We start from the raw sequence: 14,497 nt of genomic DNA on the forward strand, positions 1-14,497 counted from the left end.
AAGAGAAGCTGTGTCTGAGATGACAGTCCCATTCAGAAGCCCTGTTGCAGCCTTAGATACCAATGTATATGATGAAGAGATGGCTCTCTTGTTCCAACATGCACAAAGCCTTATTTTTGCAGTGTGATGCTATGCTGCTCAGCAGATCCTGGAAGATCTATACAGCATCAAAATGTTCGCATCTATCGCATGTAAACCTTTCTGAATTGCTTCTACTAATTAGTTGGACATTACTTAGGTTCCTGTTGTGCCGTAGAGGACATGGATGTTACCAATTAAGTGCTTGGCCTTCACATATGGTGCTTCTGCTGCCTGGAAACGTTGTTAGTGTCTTTCATTGCATAGGTTTGTGCATGTATTTATTTCTGGGTTTTGGGGTGTGGTTTTTTTGTGCCATATGTGACGAGACAGACTTGGTGAGTGCTAAGCAGGAATGAATTGTGTGTTATAGTCTGTAGCCACAGCACTGGCATGGCTCGTACCCTGGTATCTCTCCAAATCCTCAACATCACTGACCATTTAAGAAAGTGGAATGAAACTATGCTGCTATATTGATGTGAGTGGCAAATGCAATCTAGCAGGAAAGCAGGTTGCTCCCCAGCTGGAATGCAGACCAGGCTTCAGTTAATCCCTCCCTTAGCCAGAGAAAGGTGGTTTTAATCTATTTATTATGCATTTGATTGTTTTTTTCAGCACTGATATATCTGCAAATGCCATAGGACTGTTACAGTCTCTTACAATCCATTTGCCGTATCAGCAGATAATATCAGAACATGGAGCTGTTTTCAATCGCTCAAGTCTAATCCCAAGTAGTGGCACAGGATCTTGTGAATTGCTCTGGGTCTATACAGAAGTAAATGACAGTAGAACATGTCATTTTTAAGAACCTGCTACCAGCCGTCTTAGGAATTTTTTTTAGACAGCTGAATTTCTTTTCATTGATGTCTAGGACAAAACTAATTTGATATGATTATTAGAGAAGGAAAATTAAAAGGACAAAATCATACAGGAAGCTCATTAAAATGGAAACACTGAAATAACTGGGTAATTGGGCATTGATTCTGTCCTCACTCCCTCACTCACTTTGTGAGCAGTTTTGTATTAAAAGTAACATGTCTGCAGGATGATGCTCCAACATCTGTTATTGCTGAAACAAAACAATTTGCTTGTTTTTTTTTTTTCTCTCCACATTCTTCCAACATCTGCATGTGTAGATCTGTCCTGTATGTTAATCATATCTAACACTGCTCCTTTCCAAGGAAAATGCATCGAAGGGTATGGGATCCTATCTTTGGGGGAGTGTTTTGGTGTGGGATTTTGTATTGCCATTGACTTTTATTAGATATTAGGGGGCTGGCTGTGAAATAGAATAACGTGAATGGGGACTCAGAAGGCTACTACATGAAGCCCATGCACAGCTCTGTTGCTCTCAAGCGTGTTTATGTGAAACAAAGAAGTTCACAGGCTATGGCCTGTCTGTCTTCTGAAATGTTAGTGTCACCTTATGTGATTAAAGCTATGCAAATAACTTTCCTTATTTGCTGTTCTCAGAATGTTTGCAGGCAAATCACCATTTTTTTAAAAAAAGTATTCCACGTTGAAAATGATCGATAGTTGTGTTGGGATTCTGTTGGGTTTTTTTACTTTATAGGTTGATCCGGTAAATTGATTATAAATCTATCTTGCTGAATGTTTTCTATTTCAGTAGCTCTGGCTGTGATTATTCTGATAGGAAGCAATATATTTTCTTTGTTTTATGTTTTGGATAATTACTAAAATATATATGGCTGCATGTGCCAATTTTAAGATTTAATTTATTTATCAATGTGACTTTATTGCTTCTCCTCAGTATTTGTAATATAAAAATACAACTGCATAAAGGTTCATAGCAAGAAAATAGAAAAAGTTAAATGATAGATTTGAAATAGTATTTGGAAATCTTTTCTGATCTCTAATTATTATGATGTTAATTGTCTTCCAGTCTTCAAACTATGCTTTAGTTGGGAAAGTACATGCTTAAATCCATTGCTATCCAGGGAAATGCTGAAGCTTAATTTTAAGCATGTGCTTAAGTTATATTAGTTAAATGACTCATAACTATTTGCTTAAACCCTATGTAACATTTGACTAAATATATTGGAATTGCAATTTAAATACTGCAGTAAATAAGATAAATATGGGTGTTGGTTTTGCTATGAACTTATCACTGATTTTGACTTTTACATTCATTCTGATGGTATACAGTTGAAATCAGAAAAGAATGGAAATTTCAACTAATTTTTTAATATGCTGAAATGTATTAAGTTACACAAAAGAATCCATATTATAGTAATCCTGCCTGTATACAGGAAAAGAGTACCCAGTGTGCATGGCAGATGGTTTCAAAGGAAATCCTCGAGAGCTAGGATTAAAAAGCAATTTTCAGCAAGTTTAAAATGGGTCTCCATATTTGGGTCACAGATATTAACTCTTTCATTGCAAACAAATGAAGTAGAAGTCTTGTTGGATTATTATGGAAATGTTTCTCAATAAAAGGTGACCCGTACACATTGTAGAAGGAAGAAAGGAGAATATCAGTAGATTCTGCTTCTGATCCTATTCTAACACCAGTGGGAAGTAGAGGTGGGATACACAGGGGCAGTGGTCTGTTGCAAGTAAATAGGATTCATCATTCAGCTAACAAACATTGGCAACCCTGTTCAAAATAATGTGTATATGGCTTCAATTTTTGTCTGCACACTGAAGCAAATTTAGATAAAGGCAAGCACAAAAGTTGAAGAATGAAATATAAAGAGTGATTTTTGTTCTTGGTCTTCAAAGTTTGGAATTTTCAAGGAAACCCAGGGTATACAGATGGAGGTACCTAAATCCATTTTGTTTCAGATTTCTGAGCTCTGTTGCTGTCCCTGCCAATTTTCGTTGATTCCACTGGCCTTTGGATCAGAACTTCATATTTTACACTGCAGTAGAGATGTGTGGATAATCCTGCTCCTCTTTCTTACCCATCACTTCCTACTTCAAACTTTCTGATAAATAATTTCCTGCAGACTTTTACCTGTTTACCCTTAGTAAATTATTCTTAATTACTGTTTATTAAAGTGTAAAGACTTTACATATAGCATTTTTCTATTCCTTTTAGATATGGCAAGCATGCCTGGTACATGATAAATAAGAAATTGAACAGCAATACTTTTGTTCAGTCAGAGACAGGAATGAACACGGGCTCCAAGTTTTGCTTGGAAGTATGTCTGCACTTACAAATGGAAAGGAAACCCATGTTTTCTTGAACGTGTCTTAGGGGCGCACTAGAACTTGCTTTTTTATTTTACTTTTTTCAAAGGGTTGTATTCTAAAACCAACAGTACCACGTAAACATTGTTCCAGGCTACAGCTGTTTGGTGTTGGTGTTTGAACATTTAGAAATATCGTCAATATGGTGCCTAAAAGTCACTGAGTGTAGATGAGCTTTGTATTCTAAGAGCAAGAGAAGACACCGGGCTTTTAGTTGGTATAAATAGCACAGCAAGTTGGAGATTATTGGCTTTAACTAATTTATACCAGCTAGTAATCATGTTAGGAATGTAATTCACATTTACATCAGAGCTCCTTTATGCGCATCTGGCAATGTAAAGGAACCTCAGGTTTGACATGAACTAACTTTTCTTGCAAAGGCTCATCTATTTCCAAAGTAGAAATTTGAGTTAGACCTTAAGCAATATTTATCGCTCAACTGTGAAATATAGCAACTGCTACTATTTTACTGTGTTCTCAAAGCTCAACTGGGTGTATTTGGAGTACGTTTGGAAAGCCTTCTGAGCAAAGATGCCTGATGCTCCGCTAAGTGAATTATAGAAGTAATTACTGGTTTAAATTTCAGCCTACGGAGAAGTTAATTGCATTGCTCTTTGACTGTTATGTTGGCTACATGTTAACAGCAAAGGACAATCTACTTCTGAAAGGGCATCATAAATGTCCTAGTGGGATAACTAACTGCAGGTATATCTACAAATTGTTAATTAACAATGCTAAATAATAGGCGTTTTCTTCAGGACTGATCCAAGGCAAATATCAGAGGTCCTATCTGCTATTCAGAAAAGAAAATTCAGGTGATGGATGAAAGTAATATTACAAGGCAGCTTTCAGTCTTCAATTCTTGTACCAAAGCTAGAAAGCTTCAGTGGACTTCTTGGAACTCATGTTCCCAATATAATTATGTGCCTTCAGAGGGCAATTATGAGTGCCTAAATTAGATATCAAAAATTGAACATCTCAAGCTGTCGTCAACCATCATATGTCACCAAGTTATGATGCTATTAATAGTCGGAAAAAAAAAATCACCCATGACAACAGTTATCTTTGATCTGCATGTTTGTAAATGTAGTTCAGAATTTTGCCTTAGATTTTTCAAAGACTTGCATCTCTCAAAGGGAGACATAATAGATCAGTTCAGATCCTCCTGTCATTGATATCTTCCAGGACTTTTGTTTCAAGTGGTTCTTGAAAGTTTCTGTGAAGTACCAGATGATCTGAGATAAGACCTGAGCCAGATGTCTTTGATAGTCAGAGCAATCCATTCTCTTGACTTCAACATACTTATGATCAAGTTCTAAATAAAGGAATTAGAGCTGACTTTAGAGAATTACTTGATTTCCTTTTCTCACTGTACAATCAAGTGTTCCATAAAGCAGGAGGTTCTCGTATGGAGTCAGCTGTCACATGGGTCAAAAGCAGTTTTTTGTCAGGGCAAAACAGAATGTGAGCAAGCTCATGCAGATCACCAAAAGATTAGACAGACAGGTGTAAAACAGAAGCCTGAATCTCTCCTGGTGTAGAGTCATCCAGAAACTACAGCACCCTGTGACTCTGAAGCCACGTGTGATATGCTGTTAAAATGTCTTCAAAAGAATACTGTAAAAGGGAAGATTCTCAAGTGTTTGTCTGCTAGAGCTGTAAGAATGTTCTACTTTGGTTGTGCATTGTTTATTTTCAGTTAAAATAATAACTCTCAGGGAAGTAATTCCTAGTTTTCTGCAGCCCTCTTGGGGATACCCTTTGGCAGTGAAGGTTGGTACTGAAGTAGGGTATTGGTCCAGAAATTATTCCCTTTGTTTCTCCCTGCAGGAGTGTACTCGAGCATTTTGAGATGAGATTGTCCTGCTACAGCAGTGGGAATGGAAAGCCAAATAATCATCCAGGCCTAATACTTCTTAAATTTTACTGAGGAGCTACCAGGCTGTCCTACTGTTGATAAAGGCTTTTTCCAAAGCAATGTTCTGCGCTCTGACAAATATGTAAATCTCAGAAATTATCATGTCATTGTACAGAGTTCTGAATGCTAGAAACTATGGCTCTTTAAAGGAGTTAAATGCTTTCTTACCTTCAGAAACTCTTAACAAGACATATTGAAGGTTCAGTCCCATTGAGTGCTTTGGAATTTCTCTTTACTTGGATCTTTGTTGTGTATATTTATTAAAAAGTGTTTTTTGACTAGATTACTGAAAGCAATAACCTATTCATATCAAGGCCATGAATTCATACTTAATGTAACTAGTTAGGCAAAAGTGAAAGCTTACATACTGATAAATAGTGCTATAGATGAGCCTCTCTGCACTTCTTTATTGATGGTACTTTAAGTAGCAAGTTGAGGAGAAACAGATAATGAAAATTGATTCTTCTCTGCAGGTCTCTCTTCCTTACCGTTGGACTTCAACAGACCTAATCTGTGAAGATAATTAAAGTTCCTTTGCTCTGAATGCTGTAAGTGTTTTTTTGTTTGTTTGTTTTATGGAAATCATTAGGAGCCTATTTGCCTCACATAGGCGGAAAAATGTGAAGATGCCAAATCACAAACAAATGGTGGAAATGAAGCTGGTGTAATTTGTTATCTGACTGTATATGTTTGCAGGAGATATTTCTAAACAGCATTTTGTATTCAGGAACACCCTGTCTCCATTCTAGTCATGCTGATAAATGCAGTAGCAGAACCCCAATTGCAAATATACCAAAGGAATATTTGGTAATTCCAAAGTAAAGATACCAAAGGAAACAGTATTTTCATACTTCTGTCAGGACTTAAAACTAGATTAGTAACCTCAGCACAGTGGAGGGAATTTGCTGTTGCAGTGTGTATTCTATTTGGTTGAGAATAAACACTTGAAGTATCAGTATAGCATCTTAACCAGAATATCATGTAGAGAAGTTGGAGGGGTGAGAAAACTTGTGAATGAAAAATTTTCCCATTGGTAATGACACAGGGTGGTGGCCCTGGTTGTTGTTTAGCATAACAGTTGTTTGAATTTCAGGCGCCATGATAGCGTAACAGAAGACTTAAAATACATCTTTACTGTTTAATAGACTTCTCACGGGAGCAGACTTGCCTGCTTTAAACCCTGTACATGTAGAAGCGTGGCTTCTGGAGCATCTGGGATAATACCCCCCCATAGTACATGGAATCCAGCAATTGTGTCGGGGAGGCTACTGCAGGGAGGCAGAATGTGGGTAGGAGGCTGGAAACAGAATGCCGTGGTTTTGACCTTGTTTCAGCATCCCTTTAATATCCCTAGGACACAGCTTTCTGATTCTATAATTAATAGTTATGCATGTTGCTAATGACACATTTCTTATTTCTACAAGAGTGTCTTTAAAACGGTTTATATTCTTGCACCAATGAAAACATGCAAAGAGCTCTTCATACCCCCATTTTTTTTCCCCCAAAGCTGTGGGAACAATTTTCTGGCTTGTAGAACAAAGAAGCTAGAACAAATTACATAGCCAACATCTGCACCTGGCTCACTTATTAAGCGAATATTTGGCATAGATGCTAAACTACCTTCTGCCAAGAGAGCCTTGCTGATACAGTTGTTCAGGGATGAAGATGTGATAATGTCTCTTCCTTTTTGGTTTGCCAAAGCTATTTTCTTGATTTGTCAAAGTCAGAATTTTGTTGGAAAGGAAAATGTCTTTGTGCTTTTAAATATCAGAGGTTAATTAATGGTTCATCAAACTTTTTCTAACCAACCATGTTCAGATTGTGATGGTGTATCACTTTAGTTCCAATGGCAGACACATCACATATGGGTTGCCATTTTGATGGCTTTGAATGGTAATCTGACCCATAAAAACTGAAGCATAATATGCAAACTGATTTTTTTTCTGGCCTGCCCTATTCTTGATGCCATCTGTGTTAGGATGGAAATGAGCCTGCTCAAAATGTGGTCTGCCAGTTTTAAGCAGAGTGGTAGTGCCAGTCGCAGATGGATTTAAAAGAATAGCCTCATGTGAACAAGAAGAGAAGGAAGATTCTCCTGAGAGCAGGAAGTTTCACTTGAAGGCATATTATGTCTGTTAAATCCTGTAGCGTGTGGAATGTCCATCAGACCTTTCCGTGAATTCTTCACATGGATTAAGCGAACTAAACTTACTTGCTCAAGGGAAAACCTTAAGCTTCCGAACATGGTTCTCCCTCCCATCACTACCTTCTATTGCTGTCATCCATAATGGGATACAGTGCAGGAAGCTGACAATATCTGATCCTGTCAGGTGTTTGCAGTGTATCCACTCAGCAAAACCAATCACAGTAAATTATTTCATAAGTTTTGTAGATAGGTGTTTTTAATCTGCCATAAGAATCCTATTGAAGTCATAGCATTCAGAGCCTTGGGCTGCCATTTCTGAATTCCTCCTTTTGACAATTAGCAAAAATCTATGTTCTAGGTGAAGGTGAGTACCTATCTGTTGCTGATGCATCTCAGCTCAAAAATTAAGTTAAGAGCCTGTGCTCTGCAGTTAGAGGTTCAATGACCTTGTCTTATGTGTTAACCACAAGTGTCTTGGTACTGTTTATAATCCAGAGAAACACATTAAGTGATTTTGACTGGTTAGGAATATGGTCTACAAAAATCTCTGATTTTTTTTTTTAATCTCTTTAAATCGATTACATTGTTTGAATGACCATTTGCTTTTGCAGTAAGGAAGTATGTAAAAGAAGGCACTCATCGATGAATTTCATGTTCGTGACACACTTGAACATCCCTCTCAAGTCCTCTTTAAGCCTTTTATTTCCAGGCTAAATAAACACCAATTTCAGCAATGTCTCATCTACATCTACTCCCTTTAATTACTGCTGTTGAGAGAAAGTTTCTGCCGATGCAAATGTGCTATTTTGTCATGTCACATCAAATTGCATCAGCCTTATATTTAGGAACAAAAAGAGGGGGAGGCAGAGACAGGATGTGGCTACAAATGGAACCAAAGGGTTTTCTTAAATATAGGCTGAAAATAGACAATTGAGGCAGTGATGCTTTTTCAAGCAAAAATCCATGAAAGGGAAAATCAAGTCTGTGACGACAGAAATGAAAAGCAGGGCTGGGGGTGTGCGAAGAGGGAGTTCTAGATGGAGGCGTGGGCTGGTGTCAGGGAAAAGCTGATGAACTTCTCATGTACGCAAACACCCCTTGCATTGTCAGGTTGGTGTGAAGTGGTTTTAGAATATGTTAGACCACATACATCTCCTCTTGTTCCTTCTCTGTTGGCTAAAAAAGTTCCTAGCCATGCTTCCCTCCGGCATGTTGCAGGGCATGCACCTTTCTAGTGCTTTGTATAGTGTAATAAATTCTAGTAGCTTAGTAGGCCTTCAGAGTGCTAATACACAGGATTTATAGACTCAAAATATCTTTAAACATGAATTAACCCTTAAAAGGCTCCTGCATTGCAGGACTGTTGTTGTCCATCTATAGCAGACAGCTGCCTTGAGCAGCTCAGTGACTCCTATGTAACACTCAAGCCCAGTTGTTCAGGCTGCCAGCAAGCATAAGGTTTGGGGGTTCAATAGAAATTAAGAGAAATGTGCAGATTTACACCAGCCAAGGATTTGGGCTAGTGACTTTAACGTTGGTATTTGCCTTGAGAAACTGTGGTAGAAAAATGAAGGCCTCCAAATGGAGTTCCAATACAGATACAGTAGCAGTATTCCAGATTCTTATGTTGGACACAAATTAATTTATTACAACATACACTCTTTCAGTTTACTCCTTTTCACTATTTCCAGCAATAACTCTCAGCTCACTAAACTGAACTAAATAGATTGTGTCAGATTGGCATTGAGAAAATTTGTAGTAGCTGTCCAAATAAATGTAGGGCACTTCAAATAATCCATCACACTAAATTTACTTTTAAATGTAGTATCTCTTCCCAAATAGTATTTAAAAAAATTGTTGTTCAGGAAAGTCAGTTTGGTTCTTCAGAAAAACGTTATCAGCTTCCTCATGGAAAACACTTTTTGCCCTCTCAGAACTGGGCAGAAAATGATCTATTGAAATCAAATGCATAAATTATGCATGTAATACAGCTTGCTTTGAAATTATGAGTCTGATCAGAGCCTGATGGCAATTAAACTGAGTTCTGAGAGATCAGCTGTGTTTGAGAAGCATCAGAACTCGATGCGGATGTGATCTGTAGGCGTGCTAGCAGCACCTGCTTATCAAATTAGAAAAATACTATTCATTTCTTACAGCTAAGCACTTGGATACTCTCCTCAGAAGTAATTGGTGATGTTAGAGGTAGTATTTTTTTATTCTTGCCACCAAGGATAATAAAAATGCGGTAGAAGCTTGTATATTTACAGCGTTATGGCAAATGTAAGTCAAGTAGTATTTCAGACTGAAGCTGGACAGGGAAAGGCATCCAGGTCTTCATGGTTTAGATATTAACAGTCCTCTAAAATATTAAACATAGTGATGCTGTAATCGAAACTCTTAAATTCTTTACAACTTGAAAATAACAACCCATGGTGCTAAATCCATATGCACAATGAAGCTTGATGGAAACAAGGCAAAGAAAGGTTTACCCCCGGCTTTATGCACAGCTGCAGTGTGTGGTAGTCGAGGGGCACAGGCCCAGGCATGGGAAGAGGCACATACTACTGACATCTTCTCTGCTGAGCGGCACCAGGCTTGTGTCTTTGACTTGCCTGTGGTATTTGGTATCCTGTCTGTTGTGATTTCTGTTTGGTAAATGCATCCCCTGTCTGTGGCATCTGACTAGACCGTGAATGGCAGTGGAACAGTCCCGGTGTGCTCCCTCCTGGAGTGGAAGCAGGAGGTGAGAGTCCTGTAGAGATTCTGGTGATATTTAAAGCATTCATTTGCATAGAATTTCTTAATTGTCATTTTCAGCGTAATCCACTTCCCATGACTTAAGACAATCACATCTGATTTTTTTTCCTTCAATGACTTTTTTAGTACATGAGAATTAAAGTGCCTCAGTAAAATATGTGGGTTTTCATAGCAAGGAATGCATTTCTGTTATACTTTTTCAAAGCAAATCACAGAAATATTCAATTGGGAAGGAGAAAGATAGATGTTTTTATAGTTGGGGTTTGTTTGTTTTGAACTGAATAAGTCTGAAAATACTAGATAAAAACTGCAGATCAAATGAAAAGACTCTGTAAGCATTCTCCAGATTCTTCATCAAAAAAACACCCAACTGACAACACTGCAACAAGAAAATGTTCTTAATTAATGTCTTCAGTTAAAGGAAAAGCATTGTGGATCCCTTAAATATATTATTAAATCTGTATTGTTTAGATAATAGGACAGGGAAAGACACTTGTGCTGAGTGCTGTGTCAAATTCGTCAGAGCATGTTTTAATTCTAGTTCACTTGCTGGATTTCACAGCTATTTGTCTGGGTATTGGGGTAATTTGGAGGGTTGAGTGAAGCCAGATGACTGTAATGAACTCATTTTGTGTCTTTGACTCGTTCTGGCAAAAAAAGATGCTATTTATGGGGTATTTTGTATTGTTAAGACTTCTGTTCCTCCTGTCTCTCAAACTTTCTCTGGGCCACTGTCTTTGCGCCATCACCAATAATTACATCAAATTAATTCAGCATAATTGAGTTAATTATTAGCACTGGAGGTTAACAACATGACTTCAATTGAACCAAAGCTTTTATCCTCCTCTTACTGAGGTTTCACAAAATGTAAACAAATCTGAATCATGGATGAAACCTAAGGCAGCTCCATTTCCATCAAGTGCTTTTGCCAGTCAGAAGAACTCTCCTGCCACATTCATTCACTCAGATGGGTGTTGATAAATGTGCTGTCTGCTGCAGGGGGAAAGGAATTCTGTGGCATTCTGTATCAACATCCAAGCGCTTTAGAAAAAAAGGAAAAATTAAAAAAAAAAAAAAAGCCATTCAGTCAAAACCAGAAAGATAGAATAATGATTAATAAAAATTCTTACATAGAGAGGATATTAAACCTGGTTTAGCTGATATACATAAAGAATTAAGACATAGGTTCCAGAGATTCAGAGGATAACTTTTTGAATTAGCGATGCTATTGTGAATCACTGCGTAAGGCATAATCAATAGCATGATTCCTTGTATAAGGTGGTAGTTTGAGAATCAGAAGATATGGTTTCTATTCTCAGCTCTGCTATTGACTAATTGTTTGACTTTGCATCAGCCACTTAATTTTCTGGAGCATGGTTTCTTTTCTCAGATATTTTCCATCTTAGAGATCCAAGAGGCTAGGGTTGTCTCCTTCTGCTTGTGCATCCATGGTCTAGGCACAGTGCAATGCGATATTTGAATCACTGGTGTCTCGATGTACCGATCAATGGATCTCTGCACTGGGATGCTCAGAACTCTGCCTTTCCCAAGGGTAAAAGCAAGCTTTTGCCTTTAGCGCCAAGGGCTAAAATTGAGCTCCAACTCCAGCTTTCCACAAAGTGCAGCATGTTGGTTTTAATCCATTGTAGCAAGAGCTCAGAGCTGGACACTCAGTTTAAGTTTTTGGCTTGAACTTAACTCTATAGCATTAAACATAAACTTTTTTTTTTCCTGTAACTTCTTCTCAGCCAGAGCTATAAATTAGTTACTCAATATAGTTGGTGTGTTGTGCGCAGTCAATTAAAAGCAAGCTCTGTACCTCAGAAAACAAATGTCCTGCAGAGTTCTATAGAGTGTTTTTCTTGTATATCATTCTGGCTTAATGACAAAAATATCCAAAAGGCAGTGGTGGAAGTGAAAATTTGAAGAAATCATGTGCCAGTTGAAAGATTATTTATATATATTTTTTTACCTGGCCAACAGGATATCCAGGATCTATTTTTGCTCTTGGTGCGTTATGTGGAAGATTAAGAATATTATTTCATTTCTTTCTTTGTGTCTTTTTGGGGAAATTAGTGCTAAAGATATTTGGTTTGCATTTATACTTGATTTGAGTTCTGCAAGTTCTGCATTTGGTAAGGATTATTTAACAATAGTTGAATTTTCTGGGACAGACTGCAGAAGTTGGATGAAACTCTGTCTCGCTTGAAAACTGCTTACAAGATTCTGGGGCAAAGTGAGAGTGAGTCTGCCGTTGACCTTCTGGTCCTAGGTTCAGATGGTATTAGGCTGGAAAGAAATAAGATTACCTTTTGTTTTGAAAAGGTGCAATACAATATTGCTAATAATATAATGTATAACACTATAATAGTGTTACTAATCATGGGATAGATATCTGTTCTAAGCAATAGACAACACTGGCTTTAAATTGTAGATACCTCCTCAGTTCTGAATTTTGTAAGAATTTTTTTGAGAATATTGGGGGTTTTTTTCATCTTTCTACTTTAACTGATGTTAATTTAAATCTAGGTGATGATGGGAGAGGAGCAGGGAAGTCACATTACTAATGTGGCAATTCTCAATGTATGCTTTCTGTTCTCATCTAAATCATGCCTGTGACTGTGCCATGAAAATAGATGACAGCCGCCTTCTGCGCAGGGGTTGCTGGGGTGCACGGGTACCCTGGTAGTACTGCAGGGAGAATTATGCTCCTGGGAGCCAGGTTGGTACTATGAATGGCTGCAGGCATGTTAAAGTTGATGGAGCTGTGCTAGCCTGTTGATTTTATTAGAAGTCTGATCTGTTGGTCAACTTTTGAAGACTATTTAGAATTTACAAAAGTGTCCTCTTCCGGCACACAGCTTCTGTTTCCCTTTTGGAAACCTCTATTAAATCAGAATAGGAGAGAAACAACAAGGACTGAGCTAATATAGGCAACAACACATTTAGTCCTGCACTGAAGCAATGTGTAGGCCCGCAATTTAAATACATTACACTAGGTAATATCTGCCATCACTATATCAGCTGTAGTTTTAATTACTTCCCTCTTTTAATTGGATCAAATCATGAAGCACTGGAATCAATTATTAAGCAGCCCTTTCTGGAGCCAGGTCCCGATTTCCTGGATGATGGAGTTCCTTCAACATTTTCTCTTCATCTCAAAAGAATATCTTATAAATCTAAAATAGCAGTGTCTTATAATATGTAGAGGAAAATGGTCCCTGAAGGAACAGGGGCAGGCATGGTGAGCGTGCAAATCTCATACCGCAGCCAGCTTTGTGAGGAGCTCTCTCTTGTGGCATCCCACTGCAGCCAGCAGAGATTTTTCAGGGACAAGGGTCCTTTCTCAAAACCAGTTGCTGGACTGTGAACTCTTTCTTTGCAATAAGCTTGTTGCTAGCCAGAATTTCCCTTTGTTTTTCTTATGAAACAGATTCTCTTTGAGCTAGACTAGGTCATGGAGAGTGACAGTAAAGGTTTTGGGAAAACTTGAGATACGTCTTTAAGACCTCAGAAGTGTTCCTAAGATATGGCGGGCATCTGCCCACATGATTAGCTGTTGGTATGGTAACAATCCCCGATTAGAGAACTGTACAAGTTAAAATCCCCCTTAAGAGGCTAAAGACTCCCAGACTTAAATGTTCTGTAATAGTCCTGCTTATAAACATTTCTCCCGTGAACAGGCTTGTATTTTGTTCAAGATGTGGTGGGCCAAATTCATCCATGGTATAATTCCACCACAGACAGGGTTTATGGCAGGGAAGGTTTTGTCTCAGATTATTACTTGGATTGAGAGCAAAGGATTGGAAGATTCCATCAGGTGTGGATTTGAAATAATGAGACAGCAAGTTGCTTTTGATGCTGCTGTAAAGGATAATGTAAATTGGGAAGGACGATTACAGGGCAAACTGTAGATACCAGGGCATTGTACAAGTACCATCGTCATTAGTCTAGGGATTATGTGTGTATTGTTAGGACTGGAAAGGATGTGCTGCGGTAGATCAGTAAAATGGGAGGTCATACGAATGCCCCGTTATACTGCAGGTCAGTATGACTGTCCAGTTCTCTTCTCAGAACTGTTCCTTCTGGGCTGTGGTTCCCTGTTGTGTAGGTGTAACCTGCACTTAGAGTTATTTGCATGATGTTCAGGTGTATTAAAGCACAACTTCGGACCTAGTTTATCCAGAAATTTACCACATTCTCTCTGATCGCCCCGATGTCATTATGTACAGCTCTAGCAATCTGTCATGCTCTAGCAATCTGTCATCCTCTAGTTCTACCAATTCTAATTTTACATTTTCAGGGAGGCAGCTGCTGATAATGGTGCGTAGCATTAGGCCTAATGCTGATGGTATAGAACTGCAAGAAGGATGCCCAACCAATGG

At 38.2% G+C, this 14,497-nt stretch overlaps 1 protein-coding gene across 21 annotated transcripts in view; it reads left to right on the forward strand.

Annotated features, from left to right (window-relative positions):
* Nucleotides 1–14,497, forward strand: part of LYRM9 (LYR motif containing 9) — a 38,194-nt gene that overhangs the window by 10,700 nt on the left and 12,997 nt on the right. For 17 of the 21 annotated variants that reach the window (XM_063340929.1, XM_063340922.1, XM_063340917.1 and 14 more), the window contains one exon: nucleotides 5,683–5,757. The exons of 2 other annotated variants lie outside the window; for them this stretch is intronic. Coding sequence is in view for 2 of the 19 variants with exons in the window: in XM_063340918.1 (XP_063196988.1) it covers nucleotides 6,447–6,494 (48 nt within the window). In the remaining 17 variants the exon portion in view is untranslated. Of the gene's footprint in view, nucleotides 1–5,682; nucleotides 5,758–6,354; nucleotides 6,495–14,497 lie in introns of all 21 variants that reach the window. 2 more of the 21 variants (XM_063340918.1, XM_063340919.1) reach the window with 1 other exon arrangement.

Source organism: Chroicocephalus ridibundus, chromosome 7 (assembly GCF_963924245.1).
Source record: "Chroicocephalus ridibundus chromosome 7, bChrRid1.1, whole genome shotgun sequence".
Lineage (NCBI taxonomy): Eukaryota > Metazoa > Chordata > Aves > Charadriiformes > Laridae > Chroicocephalus > Chroicocephalus ridibundus.